Source organism: Ixodes scapularis, unplaced genomic scaffold (assembly GCF_016920785.2).
Source record: "Ixodes scapularis isolate PalLabHiFi unplaced genomic scaffold, ASM1692078v2 PGA_scaffold3__209_contigs__length_174095766, whole genome shotgun sequence".
Classification (NCBI taxonomy): domain Eukaryota; kingdom Metazoa; phylum Arthropoda; class Arachnida; order Ixodida; family Ixodidae; genus Ixodes; species Ixodes scapularis.
Window position 1 is genome coordinate 114,522,215 of NW_024609868.1, and position 18,211 is coordinate 114,540,425.

Genomic DNA, 18,211 nt, shown 5'->3' on the forward strand with positions numbered 1-18,211 from the left:
GCGGCCGCCAGACCGCCCAATGAGAGGGCGAGCCGGAACATGGCGTCTGCTCAAAAGGAAAATCTTCTCTGGGGAAGCGCGAGATTATTTCACTCTGTTGGGACCATCAGCATGGGATCCCTCACGCTGGTCTTACTCGCGGCATTTGCCAGCACCGGTGAGTCCTCTTGCCCCAGATCCGAAGGCTGCGTGCGCAAACGTTGCTCGCGTATTTGGACCGCGACGTTTCGGCTCCATTTCGTTCTCCGCTACTTTTGATTTTTCTTTTGTCAGCCGTTCTTCAAACTTGTAAGTCTTCGATGATTCCTGCTTCTTGGGCGAGTGATGTCAGCTTATAGGCTTGTATGTTGAGGAATGGCAATGGGATTCGGCGCGAGAGTTGTAGTTGAATTAAAACGTGACGTTTCGGATTTTTTTCGTTCTCCTCTGCACTTGATTTCTTTTTATTTTTGTCAGCCTTTCTTCAAACTTGAAAGTCATTGATGATTACTGCTGCTTGTATGAGTAATGGCTCCTTATAGGATCGTATTCTAAAGATCGATTACTCGATCCAACTCGAAAGTTTATTTAAACCGTGAAGTATCGGTTCGCTTTCGCGTCCGTCATTTGTATGAGCATTCGGTGCGGACCTAGTTGATTTATACCATAGCTCGATCTGGACAAATTATTCGAGCAAATATGAACGTGAGATTTATACTTCCCGACAACACGACGTTTTCCGCAATTATAAGCTGTCTGCTAGCTCGATATGAGTGGGTACTCGACATTCAACCTTAGTATCAGTGCGAATTTTAATTATCAGTTATTCATGCTTCCCGCTGTTCGCGAGATTGTACTTCGACTATAGCTTACCAGATTTTTATATACTGTTTCGGAAACGAATCGAAACCGTTGATTTGTTTTTTGCAACCCTTCCAAAGCGGTCAGTTCACGCTGTTCTTGGATACCAGTGTCATTCGGAAGCTGACATAACTAAATGCATCCTTAATTTTAGCTAAAAAATAGCACTTGTGAAAGTTAGGTTCGTCACCCGATGTTTACGGTATTTATCTTCGGCGAATGATCTACCGCTTACGCAAGATTAGAAAGCGTTCCGTTATCGCTGCAGTGTGTTCTCAGTTTGCTCTCGTTTTTGAGAAGAGGTAGATGCTTGAATTTTCATTCGGTCAGTGTCTCAGTAGAGCGTTTGCCAGACTACCTTTTCTGAGCATTTCGTTATCTCTTGTCAATAAAGCTGTGGTATTTAGCGTTGACGAAAGAGAATATGCCGGGAGACCGCTATTGGAAAGTCTCAAGGGACACGGCGCCGTTGTAATTGGGCTGTCTCGACGAGGAAGGAACGCGGCGGTCGACAGGCAAACGGGTCTCGAATGTAGGTGTTTCGCATTTCCTTGTGGGGGCCGCGTGTGACATTAGACGCAAAAATGGACGGAATAAAAGAAGAAACAAAAAAGTGGCAACCGCGTAACATCGGCACGTTCGCCGTAACCAGTTTGACTGCTCCCACGAGATTATACGATTTACGTGACCCGCACGGCTTGCGCAAACTCTGCACTGTTCCGCTGGACGAGTTTCTTTCTTACCCTTCTTCGCATTTGCACCAAATACCTCCTGTCGTTTTGTGTGTCTCATTTTGTTATGTAGAAAGTGTTCTAGCCATATAACGGTAGATCGCGATAAAGGACAATCGGGAGATGCTCTTCCTTGCCCCCGGGAACCTTTCGAAACATGGTGGCCGGCTTGTGACCGCCGCACGACGTAATGTCGCACCACATTCAAAACTCTCTAAGTTGCCACGTGGACTTTTGCCTGTTCAGATTAAATAGCATGTCGGAACAATTGTGACATTGGTAGTGGAATATTCGGTATTAGGTAGGCATACCTGTGGCTCCTCTTTTAACCTTTCTGAGTAAGGAAAAAAGACAATGTAGGGGCCAGAGCAGGTTAGTATTGGGCAACTACTGAAACAAGGATCATGACATGTGGCAGTATATACGCCTGTCGTACCTGGTGAAACATAAAACCTATGAGTTTGCTATATACGCCGTTTTAAATTAGCGTTATTCATTATTCTTAGATTTGTTATGTTCTTTACAAAACACGCAATTGCTTCTCTGACACGAGGCACATATGACATCGTAAAATGAAGTGGGGAGTGTCCCATGCTGTTCTTTGTGCACAATCAGGTCTTTTCTATCTATTTTCACAATAACATAACTACTTTAGTTGACAATTTCATCCTGTCTCTCTTCGATCCTCCTCTCTCTATATATATACTTATTTTCTATTCTGCTTATTCAGAGTACAAAGTAGCCGGAATGTATCTGCGTTCAAGTTAACCTCCGTCTTTCTTTTATAGACGACCCTCTCGTATAATAGAGTTTACACGGGTTTTTTTCTTTCACTTGAAAAGCTTGGAACACTTACGCGCGCATCTACTCCGAATATTATAGTTAAGCTTAATCAGAGTTTTGTGCCAGCAGTAAAGCTAAGTGACCGCAACAGTCAGTTTGAGCTTCTCACAAAAAATATTGGGAGTCCAAATTGAAACATTGATAATGAATAACGAATCCCGAAACTACATAGATATAAAACAACCGTCATTGTTCCTTCAAGGCAGTCTCAAAGTCGACCAGGCATGTCTCTGCATATTTGCAGATTGGAGACAGTGAACAAGTCGCGCTGTGTCCAACTTTGCTCCAGATAACAAAAGCAAGCGCGGGTATTCCCGGAAATTGAAACGGTGTAGTTTTACACGGAGTTGCTAGAATGTTTCACCCTGATCACTCACTCCTGCTCTCTCCCTTTCTTCGAACTGTCAAACGTCCAAAAGAAACCGAATGAGCAGAAAAAGACTATGGTCAAGCAGAACGCAAGGAGCAGGAAGACATAATGCCCACCGCCGCAATTACAATGATCGAGGCATTTCCGTACTCTTAGACGATTTCTTTGCGTAGTCCGGCACTGTAGACTGTTGTGACGATTGGGATATGACAATATAGAAACATGTGTAGCGCAAGTGAGCCTTTTTCATTGAGGTGGAACGAGATAACACGTTGATTTTCGTACGAGTTGTCTCAACTTCCTAATAGGTCAATTTCTCAAATCTGGATTAAAAACAGGGCTTAATAACAAATTAAATTGCTTGTCCTTGCTCGAATAGTTGACGAGCAGATATCAACATATGTGAACTATAGTGATGAAATTAAAGTGAATAGGTTGCACTGTTAAAAAAAGCTGGGTCACTTTCCGAGTTTGGGTTTTATGATTGTATCAAGGTAGCGCGATATTCTAAACAGAGCAGACCTTGTTCTAATTATAAATTAGTTAGTTTGTTACACATATCACTCAAACAAAAAATAAACCGATGGCATAGGTGGCACGAGTTAGTAGCAATGGAGCATAGAAACGTGCCATGACATTTCAGTCTTCCTCACTTAATCACCTTGAATAAGTGACTGAGATGAGTTCGGCTAAAGCGTCAAGCTCTTCTTCCCTTTCACTCTCTATATTTTAGGCCTTCAGAAAGTTTCAGTTCAGCCTTCTGTTAGTTCAATCAGTTTCTGCATGCGTCGTTTGCGAAAGAAGTAATTCTCGGCCATTTTGAGAAACAAGTGGAAACTATTTTGAGTAATCAGGACACTCAGAAACTCATTTTTTAACTTTGGCAAACATTCTCATCGTCTATTTAAGGCGCAGTAATTTTTTATGGTGATCAACGATCTTTGACATTGTAAGTCGATTGCACTAGAATTGTGTGACGATAGACGGAAAATATACCTATGACAACTAAGCAGGTTACGTTGAATTATTTCGATCCAGATAACAAACGAGAAATCTACCGTATTTTTTCTACTTTAAGTGGTCTGCAATCGTTTTAGAGAGCGTGCGAACTTGGTCTCACAGTAACGTTGATCCCGTTTATAAGAAATCGTTGAAGCATAAAGTCATCATACTTGAAACCTTTTGTAACTGAACAATTTTGCAAGTGTCCTTGCTCTATCGCGCTGCAGGGTTGAGTACACATCAAAACATGCCGCTCGAACACGCAGCGTAACCTTTATTGCGGAGCAGCGCCACGGCAGTCACGCTGCAGCCCTTTTCGAGCGCGAAAATAATCATCCTTTCACGTCGGTCACCCACGAGCGCCCACAACCAGACTCAAATACCTCGGCCCATTTTGCGGGAGGAGTAGCCAAGCAGACAAAAAAAAAACCGAAAAAAAAGAACGAGAAGCAGAGAGTAGACGACGCGTGGCGCACGACCTCGTCTAGCGGTAGTCTTCGAACCCTAAAAACTCGCTCCCCCCGCGTAGCAAGCGCGTCTCGCCAAAAAAAAGAAAAAAAAAAAACAGCACAACGATGTTTTTTTTTTTGTTTTTTTTTTATTTTGTGCAATTTTTTTTTTTTTTTTTTTTAATCCCGTGTCACGCCCTAGTAGAAAATAAAGAGACCTGTTTCGGTATTTTGGTTTCTGCTTTTCGAATGGCATACAAATCCCTGACTCCAGCGGATTGGAGAAAAAGTCGGCGAACATAGATTCAGTTGTTCCCTTCATTGTTGTTTTCTTTTAACAGGAGAAACATCCGCCTCTGTCCTATGGGGGGGGGGGGGGGGGGGGGGGGTCTGGGTTGAACGTACTGGTGGAAACGCATCTCGAGAACTTTGCGTTCTTGACCTCATTCCCTGCGGATTCGTCGTCGTAGTGATTGTTGCTGTTTCCATCGATGTTGTCCTCTTTGAAGACCGGGTTACTTCTGGCAGAATGGAGGCGATCTCCCGCTCTTCTGTCCTCTGCCACAAGCAAGTCGGCCAGGTGTTCCAGATTTCGCTGTCGCATTTATTTTTTATTACTCAGGCCCCATCAAATCAACCCAAATCCTGGTAAGCGGTGGACAGAAGTCGTGGGTAGACGTCGAGCTTTGTATCTGGAACGAAGAACGGTCTGACAGCGAGAAGAGCCAAGAGGTGCACTTTCGCCGACAAGGATGTCACCGCGCCAACGCGAGACTCATCTTAGATAAGTGACGGCGGGGGCGGGTGTAGGTGCTAAGGTTCGCGTGGGCGTGTAGTTAACTAGGCTATTCCCTGGCAAAGGGGTTAAACGCGCACACAAACACATAATGAAACGCAACATAAATAATTGTCGCTTCAAGTCGTAAACGATTGGGCCAACGAGTGTAGGTGCTATTTTGTGGTTACCTGGTACAGATTGAGATTATAAAGCCGATGAAGTGTTTTCCACGTGATTCTTGTGGTAAGGGCTTCTGGTAAAAATCCGCTGGTGAATTCTCCTTCTGTCTCATGGTTAAATTCGAATCAGATTTTTTTTTTCTTTTTAACGTTGTACTTAGTTGTTTTTTGAAACACAGCATGATTATGTATAATCTGGGAAAAAATGTTTGAGCAATTTTTGTCACAAATGAAACGCTGTCAAAAGTTGACAAACCTTGCCGAAAATCTTGATGTCCACTCGTAGCCACATCGGTGTTTCACTCAGAGAGCCTCGAAACATAGTACCAGGCTGCAGAACTGGAATTTAAAAATCTAGAACGGCTTAAAGAAAGTATATAAACGAAGCGAGAAATGTAACCATGGACAATATCGAAGCAGGAACCGAATGGTTCCGGAAGTATCCGGTCATCCGAGCAACCTACGCAGGAACCGGATTCGATGCTTTCGCACATTTAGAACGCTGACAATTCAAGATATACCTGGATACTCGAAATTCACAATCGCTGGCCTCATCTTCAGAACACTGAAGGGCTTCTTTCCAAACGCTAAAGTTGCGAGTCGTGTGAACGAATGTTGTAAACGCGAGAGATCGGTGATGCGTGTACGGATGGGGTAAACGCGTCTTCCGCAGCCCACAAATGATGTTCGGGCCGCGTGCATGCGGGTACACACCTAGACCCATGCCGGAGAGCGGGAAATGGCACGGGTGAGATAATTTTATCCGTCGTCGCCGGCTAGAGCAAGCATGTCCGCATGCTGCGATTTGTACCAGGAAGCAAGAAACGACGAGGGCGTTGAACTGCGCGACGCCCCGCACGAGACGCCGCTGCGCCAAGCCGTAGAACAATCGGCGCGCCCGATGCACCATTCCGCCGCCGTCCTTGTGCATCTGCCTTTCGTTTGCTTTACGTCGCGCGTAGAAGGCCACGTGCACGTGTCGCTCTTTTCGTACCTCGAGCAATGGGAATGGGTCACAGTGGCAGCATCGTGTTTTGAGCAAACCACTATGACGTCGAAAACCGCTTGAACGGTGTCGAATAAAGACACGCGCAAAGGGACAAAACTAAAATTATTGAGTGGACTATGCAACTAACAATCGTATCAGTATACAAGTCGTTTCAAGTACCTTAGAAACCACTACCGCCGTTCCGCTCACCATATTCTAAATTCAAGTAAAACGTTTCCCTTTTACAGCTGTTGCCAAGAAGTAAAAAAATTGATCTTCAGATATAGCTTGTGGCAAGCACCGTGTCACTTGCAGCAAGAATGTTTTGGCCCTGTTTATTTGGAACAAGGTGATGGCCAGAGGCAACTTCAATTGGAAATCAAAGCAGGGCATCGACACACGATCATTCTTAATAATCCGTCTCTTTTCTGCGCATTCCGGTTTCGAACAGTAGTGAGTATCGTGATAAATCCGCGTGTAAGGGCTGTGCAGATGGTGAATGCCCCATTTTTGAGGCGGAAGTTAAAATGTGACGGGCTGAGTAAGACACAAAATTCTGCCGTCATTGATTGGGATAACACGTTCACCCGCGCAGTTTATTTATGACGGTAGCTTTTCAGTTGATGGTGGCGATCGTAGAAACTAAGCCACATATAATTAAATCAAAAACAGCATTAAAGAGTAAAACAAGTCAATGAGGTTTTGTTATTCAAAAACCCCGAGACCACAATCTCGCGTCGTATGCTCCCGCCTGTGTCTGTGTTCCAAACAACGGGTCCTTACAAAGTTTAATAAACAAAATTACAGCTTTGAATATAAAGGTATGTGGAAGACATGCCCGTACTTTGCGTTCAATGTTTACCTACAAACGAGATTTCAGTTAGTACTCGCCCGCTTAAACGCCAAGGCAGGAACAGTTCCTCTTTTAAACATATGGGCACACAAAGAACGGTCAAGCTAGAGGAAAGACAAAACACTGGATCACGGCACGGCATCACGGACTGTCGAATATGGTATTTATTTATCCCGTACGGCTTTCTTATTTAACTGCAGTTGATCGTCATTTTGTGTGTATACTCTTGGATCTTCTGTTGCTAATAATTTAAACTAGAAACGGTAAGATTAATTTTAAAAGAAAGGCGTTTAATTACACGTGTAAACGTTAGCAAGGCTACAAACATCTATGAAGTGGGCTTTTCCAGCGGGTATGTACAGTGCGCTGCAACATGAAAGACCCACTGGGAGCGTGTGGCCGAGGCGGTGGCTGGCGGGGACGCTGCGAGCGCTCCGGGCAATTCCATTCTACTTCAAGGGGAGGACGCTCACACGGGGCTCAGCTAAAGCGCAACGCGCTTATCAGTTTGTGCTGAGCCCCGATAGCGTCCTCCCCTCGAAGAAAAATAGAATTGCCGGGAGCGCTCGCAGCGCCCCCGCCAGCCACCGCCTCGGCCACGCGCTCCCAGTGGGTCTTTCATAATGCAGCGCACTGTACGTTGAGTGGCGGTGCCGCTGCTACGTTACAGAGAGAAAGCGACCAAGCTCTTTGTCCAGAGATTTTAAGAAATAACTTATATCATAAACAATTTTAACAACATTCGCGAAAGCGATTAACTTGATTAAATAAAAACTGTTGTATTCCGGGCCTTTTCATTCATTTTATCATATCATTCAATAACATTTTTCTTAGTAATAAACCCAAACAAATATGTCCTATAGTAAGAAAATAAAACGTTAAAAACAGCCCAATAATGCACAGACGAGCTGGTGTATTTTAAGGCGACAATAAAACGCAATTTCGACGTTTATTTCTTGGTTTATACGTGTTCAAAAGAGGAGTATACCATTAAACACCTCATATCCCTGTCAGACGGGCACTTAAAAGGACCTTTACACCAAAGGACCTTTAGCGTACGGCAACTCAGATAGTATTTAGCGTAAAGGTCTTTTTTGTGAACCTGAGTTCCCGCACCTCCTTTACGGCTGCTAAAGGCCTACCTTCGTCAGCAGCGGTCTACACTAGAGAAGCGAATTGAAGTTAAAGATCGTACCGATATCTGAAATCGATGCTTTTGCGATTTTATTAATGAAAAAGAGGGTCCTTCACGTATACTCCGTACAAACTTCGCTCTACTAACAGTTTTCCGTATTCACGGCCCTGTTATCTAGTAGGCCTCGTCGTCGCCTGCTCGCATCGTCCACTTCGGCACTTCGGTTTTCCTCCTATTGATTTTCCTTACAGCCATAGTTAGCGAGCTTTTATTTGTCTACTTTATATTTTATCATCCTTTAATAGTGTATTACTAGCTGTACTGTATATATTTCTGTATCTCACTGTCGTGTCGTGCGATACCTCGAACGACGGGCGAGCGTCCACGAGTAGGAAGGGGTCGCCGCGTTTCCAATGGACAGTTGAGGCGACCTGGGCGCTGATACGAATTTGGAAGGATCGGCCGGAGGACCTCCGACGCGTGCGATGAATTTTCTAGCGCGAGCACGACGCTTAACCGAACAGCGCAAAAGCTTAGCAGAACCACGGAAATCAGCGGGAGCACTCAGCAACGTTAGGACTGAGTGAATGGGAGACGCCCAGGGTTGCCGCTAATTGCCAAAAAAAAAAAACACTTTGCTGGGGCTTAAAGTGTGGACTTTTCTGTCATCACACGGCTGAACTCGTCATTTTGTCCTTTTTAATCGATTGTTTGCTTAAGAAAAACTTTAAGAAATTATTTATGTCGCCAAAATATTGTTTTTTTGGCGTGAACGTGATTTATGTGTTTGAACCGTGGTACGTGACTTCAATCGCTGTAAACATCGTCTAAATGACATTTATTTGCGCTGTCTGGCACGGCAGAACGTAAAGGTCATTTGAAAATCCTAAAGGCCTTTGGCGTAAAGGTCCTTTTAAGTGCCCGTAAGAGATATTGGTCTCTCGTTGAGAAAGACACGAAAAGAAAGACACTAAAGAAAAATTGCACGCTTTTACCCGCTTAAAAGGAGACGTGGCGGCGACCAAATGCCTTGCTTGCAATCATCTTGTCGACGCGAGCCTCGCAGCAGCTTTGCTCATCCCGAGACAGACTACGTCACGACTCCGTCGGATGTCACGTGTTCTCCGCTGGCTGCTCTCCGAGCACTTGCCAGGGTGTGCCGTTTATAACGAAAAATACAGCCACCAGGCTTAAAATACAAACGTGAGGTTGTCCTTTGTGAATATTGTGGATCATAATCAGTCTATTTCTGTACAGGACAGGTATATTTAAAATTTCGTTTCATTATCTCTTTAAGGTTCATGGAAGCCTGAAACCAAGGAACATAAAAGAGCTCGTTTCTGCTTTGTTCGTTGATCTCGGGGTTTTATGACTCTAGATTTAATTGCAATCATTGTTATTAAGAAAACAGATTGAACGCTTGGGCAAAATTTTTACGCAAATGTTTCAAAATAATTATACTACATTACAAAGACGTGTGATCAAAGAAGTATCGTCTTGCATTGTACTTGCACTCAGCATCAAGTTTTTAGTTTCTGGTAGAAACTCGAACGAGTAGAAAGGTTTCATAAATTACAACCAGCGCGCAAAAAGAAAGGGACAAAGAAAGAATCACACAGGACGAGCGCTGAGGTTAATTAAAAATCCCGCGTTCGCGTTGAGTTTATCGCGCAAATGACTAAGTTATGGTTTCTTTTCCTTTTTTTACATTTAATAACATTTTCTTAGATACCAATATTTACATAGCCTGAACATTAGCAGTAATTTTTTCTTAATATTTTCCGGGTGTTCTAGCTGCGACTCCCCCCACCCTTCCCCCAAGTTGAAAAAAAAGCGTCCCCGGATGCCATGCAGAGCTGCTTTCGGCACGAAGCAAAACTCCTTCTCGGGCTGTACATAATGATGGTACCTGACACCGACTAATCTCGTTAATTCTTTCATGCAGTGTTCTGCCAACGCAGCAAGGACAACGTGTGCCGAAAGGACAATGGTTTCTTCGAGCACGAGCAGTACTGCGACTACTACTACGAGTGCCAGGATGGCGTGGCCACAACGCACCTCTGCCCCAACGGTCTCGCCTTCTCCGGCAAGAACCGGGGCCTCCTGAACCACTGCGACTACCCACACCGCGTCGGGTGCCCTGACGAGGACGGCCGCGTCATGGGACGTGAGTGCATAGACCTGTTCTCGTCACCGTGAAACTAACTGACGCGCCTGTCCTGCTTGAAGGTATAGGAGGACGTAACATTGAAGCAGACCTTGAGGTTAATCGTCATGCACCGCGCAATAAGCATGTTCAACAATAACGCCGCAAACCAGCCCGCATTTGTTGCGCAGTACATTCTAATGCAACAATAAAATAATGTTATCGGAGAGTTTTTTTTCTACTTGCGATCATTTTAAGGTTCGCCATAAGTATTTCTTGCATGACAGCGAAAAGACAGTGTTCCTTGAAGCGGCGCTTGGTGTCTTTGGTGTAGATGGGCAGGCCAGTTTAGTAGGGTGGCTAACGTAAACTTTTAATGTGTTTTATGCAGTAGTATTCAAGCAACCGCACGCAAGTGTGAACGTAAAGCACTCATGGGCGGAGATTGAACGAAGAAACAATCCTTGTGTTCTGTAGCGCAAACAATCAGCCGCTAGTGTCTCACATTAAACTTTGTCTTTTTTCATTGCTAGCGTACCCCCAAATAATATTTAAGATAATTGAGACGCACTTGAATTGTGTAATATATATATATATATATATATATATATATATATATATATATATTTGTGGTATTGCAGTAAAATAAAACACAATGTTATAGATAATGGCACCACTATCAAAACAATTTCCAAGGTTCTGCTGAAGGAGTAGCTTTCCCAGCTGAGTCTTTTGTCATTTATTGTGCTAACTAACTTCCGAAAAATCAGGGAAAAAAACAGTTCTGCTGATAATCTCGTGTCATTAGTTTTAAGTAATCTAGTTATCACATTAGAACGACACGCGTCAAACTTGGTTAATTTTTCTGGATAGGGCACGGCAATTAATTGGGGTCCACTCATTTAATCCCAAGACACTTCATCCAAGAACATTTCATTCCGGGCACCTTGTACAAACAATTTTTCATTTCAAGGCGTGTTATCATAAACGTTTCATCCAAGCGAGATTCCTTATCAGGATAATTAATACATCAGACACGCCATGCGACCCCTCATACTAGGACATTTCATGCCAAGTCAGTTGATCCCAGACACCTCATAGGAAAGTAATTAATCGCAAGTCAGTTAATCCCAGACATCTAATACCATAGTCATACATTCCAAGTCAGTTAATCTCAGATATCATACCGCAGTCATTCATCTCAAGTCAGCTAATCCCCCCACACCTCACACCAAAGTTATTCATCGCAAATCAATTAATTCACAACACCTCATACCAAAGTCGTTCATTCCGAGTCAGTTTATCCCAGACACTTCATACAAAAATAATTTCATGCCAAGACACTTAATCCCAAGCACTTCCTACCAAAGTCATTCCATCCTAAGGCACCTTTTCCCAAAGCTTTTTAAACAAGAACCACTTATGCCAAAGTAATCTTATAGCAAGATATTTTTCCCAGGACGTCCTGTGTCATTGGGCATGTGATCCCCAACATTTAACACCAAAATAATTTGGTGTCATGCCTTATGCACGATATTTCATCCCAATGTAACCAATTCCTAGCCCCCTCATGCCAAAATAATTAAATCCCAAGGCAGTGAATTTGTTTGTTAACCGGGTTAACTCCGGTACCGTTTAGGCTGTTTCACTGGTAGACTCTCAATGCCGACAGTGTTACAAACTATGCGCGAATGCGGCACAGTGCTTTGCAAGAACACATACACAAACGAAGGGTGAATCATGCACGCGAAGTATCCAATAAAGCACAAGCAAGATACAGGGCTAATAGCATCCGCCAAGGTCGCGGTATGACGAGCTAGTGTGTAATCAACAAACCCCTGCCAGAGAGTTTGTTAGTTGGTGTTTTCAGCCTCACCATATCATGGCAAGATGTTCGTTGACTGCTCTACGTGAATGAAATCTCTTAAGTTTAAACGCCTTCGGATGAGATATTTGGTATGAATTGTCCATGATAACGTTTCCAGAGATAAAGTGTCTAGGGGTGGAGTCAGTATGCCACATGCCACACTAAATACTGCATAAGATCTTCTGGCAAGCCACATAAAATGTTGTGATATAAAATGTCTCTGAGATATAACAGCTTCCGATAAAAAAAAAAATCTTGAATGAAATGTCTTTGGTATGAAGTGTACGAGACGAACTGCCCTAGGATGAATTGTGCTAGAGCCCAATTCAGGGAATATTCGTAATGTATCATAGTGTTCAGATTTAAAACTGAATTACTACTGCAGTCGGTGACACTTTCTTGTTGCATTGAATTAAAGGGGCAGTGCAACGAGTTTAATGTTGGAAGAATTTGCAGTTTGTATTCTAACAAAGGAGCGTTTAGGAGCTCGTGTCACAAAAAATCCGGCTTCGGCGTCGGCGGGACCGAAAAATCCCATAAGGCAACACACGCAGCCACGTGTGCCACGCGTGACGTCCCACGTGGCTGCGCGCGTTGCATTACGGTGTTGCATTTTGAGATCGCTAAATTTGGCGGGAACATTTTCCCGCTAAATTTGGCGAAAAACTGTCCCGCCAAATTTAGTGGGTCAATAGGGTTATAACGCCACAGCCACGTGTGCCGCTACGTGACACGTGACGCTACTGAATACGCCACGCACACACGCTTGCACGGTGGCTTGGGAACGAGCACCTGTTTATATGAGAAGGCTTTGCAAACGGGACCCGATAACGATATTTTGTTCCACTCTTACAGGCCAGAGATGGCAATAATGATATTACTGTAATGGAATTACACTAATTAATTACTTTTTGCAGTCATAAGTAATGTAATGAATCACTTCTCTAGGCTAGTAATTTAGTAATGTAATGATTTACTTTCAGGCCGGAATTTCGACAAAATTACTCATTATTTTTGAAATTACTTTTGTCCTCAATATGAAAATTTGTTTGCAAGCTTTAAGAAAAAATAGAAAAAATTATTTTGCATGGCGAGATGCTGTGAAAGAGCATCAGAGGAAATAAACGACGGCCACCTGAGCGCAAAGCCTTGTACGAAGAGCTGGACAGACGCACAAAGGAGGGCTTAAAAGGCGAAGAAAAACGTACGTGTAGACATTGCTCGAAGGCAACGGCTACGAACTCCAGGCACAACAGATTCACGTCGTCGCGTCATCACGACGATACTATACTTCATTCATCCCTAAGCTGACAGTGCGGCGGAAGCTGCAAGCTAACTAGAACGAATCAAACACCTTCGTTTAATCCCCTGACCCGTCCCTTTCTCTGCGCGTGGGTAGGAACAAGAGCGTGGTTACGTGGCGAGAGATAGACGTGTGACTGCTCCAACAAACACGCAGCATCCACTGTTCATCCCTAAGTTGACAGGCTACAATGCGACGGGTGCATCACCAGTGAGATAAACAGAATTTAAAACCTGAGAGGACAGGACAAACAGATGCCCAGCCTTGTGCTTCTGTCAAGCAAGGTCAAACCGTAATCTTCGACCCTTGTGAACAAGAAACGACCGGAATCAATAGTTCATTTCAAATGTCTTGTCAAGAGACCAGAACGTTTCGTGTGTCCTCGAGCAAAGCAGGTGCCACTCGCGGTATGCCTCGTATCCTTCCCTTGGAAAGTTTGTTCGCAAATAATCCTACGAGCAGATATCGCCCCCTGTTTTTTTTTTTTTTTTTTTTTTTTTTTTTTTTAGAAAGTACAAAATTTAGGAAGCTCGCGCCATTCCTCAACTGGCGACGCTTCTGCTTAGCAATTATCCAAGCCCTTTGCGTGCGACAATGCGCAAAAACTTGGCCCCTTCGGGTGTTTGGGAAAACTGCTCCTTGAAAATAATGACCGAGAATAGGTCAGCTATTGCCCTTGGGAGAAGAGATTAGATTTTTTCTGAGGCGGAAAGGAAACGTTTCACGTGACGAGTCTTTGTAAGAACGAGCTGCCATTGCCCGACTTAACAAACTGACACGGGCTACAACTTCTAAATCAGGTAGACGGAAACGGATCACTCTTTTAGTAAGGAAAGTCACAGTTTTAAACAGCGAAACCGGTGAGTCTACTGACTTTTTGAGTCACATCTAAAGAAGCGATATATTATCATGTTTAACACTTATGTCATGTGCGCCAGCAAAACCACTGTTCAGTATGGTTCGCTTCGAGGCACATACGGCTGTTGCGGTGTAAACAAGAAGGTCTGAGTTTTTGTACATATAGACCAACCCAGCTCTTTGATATCACAACCCTGCTGTGGCACTGCTCTCGGCACTGCGCATGCGCAGCAAGTCGCTTCTCCCGGATCTTGTTGAGACACGCGCAGTGCCTATACCCTGTGTGGGCAAACGAGGGCTTCTTTGTAAACACTGTGTTGGTGTATACGGTCAATAAAATGAGCACGATTTACGGCCTCAAAGTATTCAAAAGTAATGTCAAAGTAATTTCAGACCTATTTTATTACGTTTGCAAAGCAATTGTAATGTCATATCGTTACCTTCGATCCGTGGTAATTTTTAATGTAATTTAATTACATTTTTTTTTGTTTTCAGAAATGTAATTCGTAATGTGATTTAATTACTTTTTGAAAGTAATTTTGCCATCTCTGTTACAGGAAACTTTAAGCGTCTCTCTATTTTTATATTGTTTATTTATGCACAATTGACAAAAAACTCGTCACCTTGCCCCAGAAAACTGCTCTTCCGCTGCGTAATCTAAAAAAAATAGTAGCCGATCTGCAGCCGCGTGTGGTGGTTAAGGGAACTACAGCGGCACGTCTCTTGGGGACACTCGGAAGTCAACAAAACCCCTCCGCTGCTACACTCGCCATAATCCCCGTGGCGAGCCGTATTTTGTGTCCATCGCTCGCCGCGACCTTCGACAATGCTAATCCTTGAAAAGTCGACAATCGCGAAGAAGAAAAAAAAAAAAAGAAACGGCTGGAGTCTTTGAAGAGAGAACCCAACTGGAAACCAGGCGGTTCCCCAGAGTGCGTCACTCGAAAGACGACGTGAGAGTTGAGGCGCACTTTGACCTTCAATTCGTTTCTTTTTTTTTTTAATAAAATTTCTGAAGTGAATTGGTCAAAGTCCGAAAATCGCTGCACCGCCCGTATAGCAAGGACTCAATATTTCCCAAGAGTTACGAATAATAAATATTTTGCTTGTATGCAGAGTCCCCCGAAAGCAGCGAGAACTGCCACTGGCAGTACGGAGTCTTCGCTCACCAGACAAGTTGCACCCGCTATTGGCAGTGCTGGAACGGCACGTCCACTATCCAGCAGTGCCCCTTCTCCCTCCTCTACAACGACGTAATGCACGCCTGCGATTGGCCAGACAACGTGCCCGACTGCCAGAAGCACCGTAAGTGGGCGATTCCTTCGAGGGCTTGCAATATCCGACGGGCTACTAGGAAGTGTATTTATGAAAGGTTACACAATAAGATAGACCCTTACAAACTTTCTCCAAATTTTTTTATAGACATCATACAATTATTGATTGCATTTTGCTCTTACTAGACTCAATACTCAATTTTATGCCTATATTCAAACAAATTCCACGATGAATTCTGTTGCCATATATTTTCGACTAGTTACGCTGTAGATAGTTTGACATAAGAGCTAATAAATGGCGATTTTAAATATTTCAACAATCATATCCACTTCAGTTTCAGTTTCAGATAAATTAAATATTTTAGCCGCTTTAACAATATGAAAAATAAAATACGACATCTGCGAAACAGGACAAGAGACATTCAACTTAATAAGCAATCCTGTCTTCTTAGGTATACCGAAACATGTATCCCCGGATGTTTGAACTGAAGGTTTATCTACAATGACAAATTAAAGTATATGCTACTCCACGCGCGCTAGGAAAAATGTTTGGTCCGAAGTAAAATGTTTGGTTTACATCTCTAGTAGTAAACACTTCTATAGACGTCCATTCTTTTATCGACACTGGTCATCATGTTTAGCATTTTGGGAAATTGCTTTAAGTGAAATTCACGACGATAGTGAGCAAGCGACTATACCGACAATAACACGGCAGTGGGAAGCCATCAGAAGGAAAGAGTAGTCCATAAATTATCAATTCTTTTTCATGTGCAGCTATCTGCAAGGACAGTCCCAACGGCCACATCGCCATCGAGAAAAGCTGCGTGCGCTACTGGCTTTGCGTCGGCGGATACCCCAGGCTGCAGCGTTGTCCTGCTGGACTGGCCTTCAACCCTACCGCGCTTCGTTGCGAGTTGGCCGACAGCATTCCCGGCTGGTACGTACATTGCATGTTGCAAGTGGACAGGCTTTGCCCCTGCCACATTTTCAATGCTCCTTATTATTAGACACTGAGATCGAGTTTTTTTATGTCACCATAATGAGTCGAAAATTCTGAAATTTATTTGATGTGTTATACCCTCTAAGTGCTATTCCATAATTAGGTATAGATTGCTAATATACCTGGTGAGACAAGTATTACAGTCCGCACTTCCCATGTCGCCTTTGTTCAATCAGACCCTTCGACATTCACTTTGTACTAACGTATACGCAATTTTAAACATTGAGCAACCTAACTTTATATTCGAACCCGTAACACACTATTAAAGGGCGCATATTTATTGTAACTGGCCTGGAGCGAATGCAACTAGCACCTGCAATGTGTGACGCTGCGTTTACAGTAGAAATAATATTACTCACGTGCTCGTTACTGAAAGAAACGCACCCGGCTAACGTATATGTTCACCCCGCTTTCGCACAGCGAGCCACCCCCAACCACCCAGCCTCCGGATGAGGACGCCCCACCCCAGCAGCAGGCCCGACCCCGACCCCAGCAGGCGCCTAGGCCATCTCCCCCCGCGCAACAGACGTCCGGACAGCGTCGCTTCAGCCCCCCACCTCAGGCCATCCCCGCGCCAGCCCCAGCCCCAGCGCAACCCGGAGCGCCTGACCAAGACGACGCCGCGGACTACGCCGACAACGCCGGCGGTCAGGCGCGTCCTCAGGGAGGTCCAAGGAGACCAGGCTTCCGGCAAACCGGAAAGTAGGCTTAGCAGAAGTCGGTTACTCCAGCAGACGACGCCTGCGCTGTTTTGCTCAGGCCGTGTCTTCGAAGCCAGGCGATAGGTGCCCCGCCACTTATCCCGGAAGTCGCGTGACGGACGTCACTTCCGTCTGCGTCCAAATCCCGCAGTCTAGAGCGACGTCTACCTTTTGACCACTAGGCACGGTGACTCCGTAAAACTGGCGTCACTCGACTTTTGGGATGTGGTCTGGAAGGGCATCAGTGGCTGATATGCCGCGTGAATTCTGTGGAAACTAGACCCAACATTTTCTTAGAAGGAAGCGTCTGCAAGATAAAAACTGTCAGGCCCAGGAAATGTGTTCAGAACGTACGCACACAATCGAAGGGAAGCAACGTTTTTAGTGTCCCCTTGCCGGCCTCAGTGCTAGAGTGCGATATCTACGTCGCAATGCGAGCTAAATGCTAAAGTAAATATTACTTAAACGTTAAAATATTAAAATTAAAAATTCTTTTTTTTTAAGTGAAATTAAGACGTTTGAGAAATAACAACTCAAAATTAGATACCTAATTCTGCCACAGAGCGAATTCTTGGGCAAGCGTTTGGACAAGTTAACTGTTTGCTCCCAGCTCCGTCGCCGAAACACTCTATATAGTTCATAAAGCTATTCCACTGAGCCGCCTGCGGTACGTTACTCAAAATTGTATCACGCCACAGTAAAAGAAAACGTTGTAACCGGGTCGCACTTATGAATGCAGGCATGTCACTACCACTGTGTCCTTGTGTAAATTTTTAGATTCTACCTTTGTTGTGTGTATGTTTGTGTATCTATCCACTCCAACCGAAAATCATCATTCCAGAGGCATTTGAAGAAAGGCCTCAGCTTCTTTCACAGTTTTCTATTCACTGTGTA

At 44.1% G+C, this 18,211-nt stretch overlaps 1 protein-coding gene across 1 annotated transcript; it reads left to right on the top strand.

The window, feature by feature from the left end:
• The first annotated feature begins 110 nt into the window (after positions 1-110).
• Positions 111-17,322, top strand: LOC120845354 (protein obstructor-E). The gene is made up of 5 exons (XM_040217193.3): positions 111-157; positions 10,114-10,335; positions 15,459-15,647; positions 16,391-16,553; positions 17,037-17,322. The coding sequence occupies exons 1-5, from the start codon at positions 112-114 to the stop codon at positions 17,320-17,322; spliced, it is 906 nt and encodes a 301-aa protein (XP_040073127.3). The 5' UTR covers position 111.
• Positions 17,323-18,211: the final 889 nt, after the last annotated feature.

What these genes read in the sequence shown, in the direction of transcription:
- LOC120845354 (XM_040217193.3), top strand. Translation starts at nt 112, where the DNA reads ATGGGATCCCTCACGCTGGTCTTACTCGCGGCATTTGCCAGCACCG. An exon ending in GGACGGCCGCGTCATGGGAC is followed by an intron (nt 10,336 to 15,458) that starts GTGAGTGCATAG and finishes GCTTGTATGCAG; the next exon opens with AGTCCCCCGAAAGCAGCGAG. An exon ending in GCCGACAGCATTCCCGGCTG is followed by an intron (nt 16,554 to 17,036) that starts GTACGTACATTG and finishes GCTTTCGCACAG; the next exon opens with CGAGCCACCCCCAACCACCC.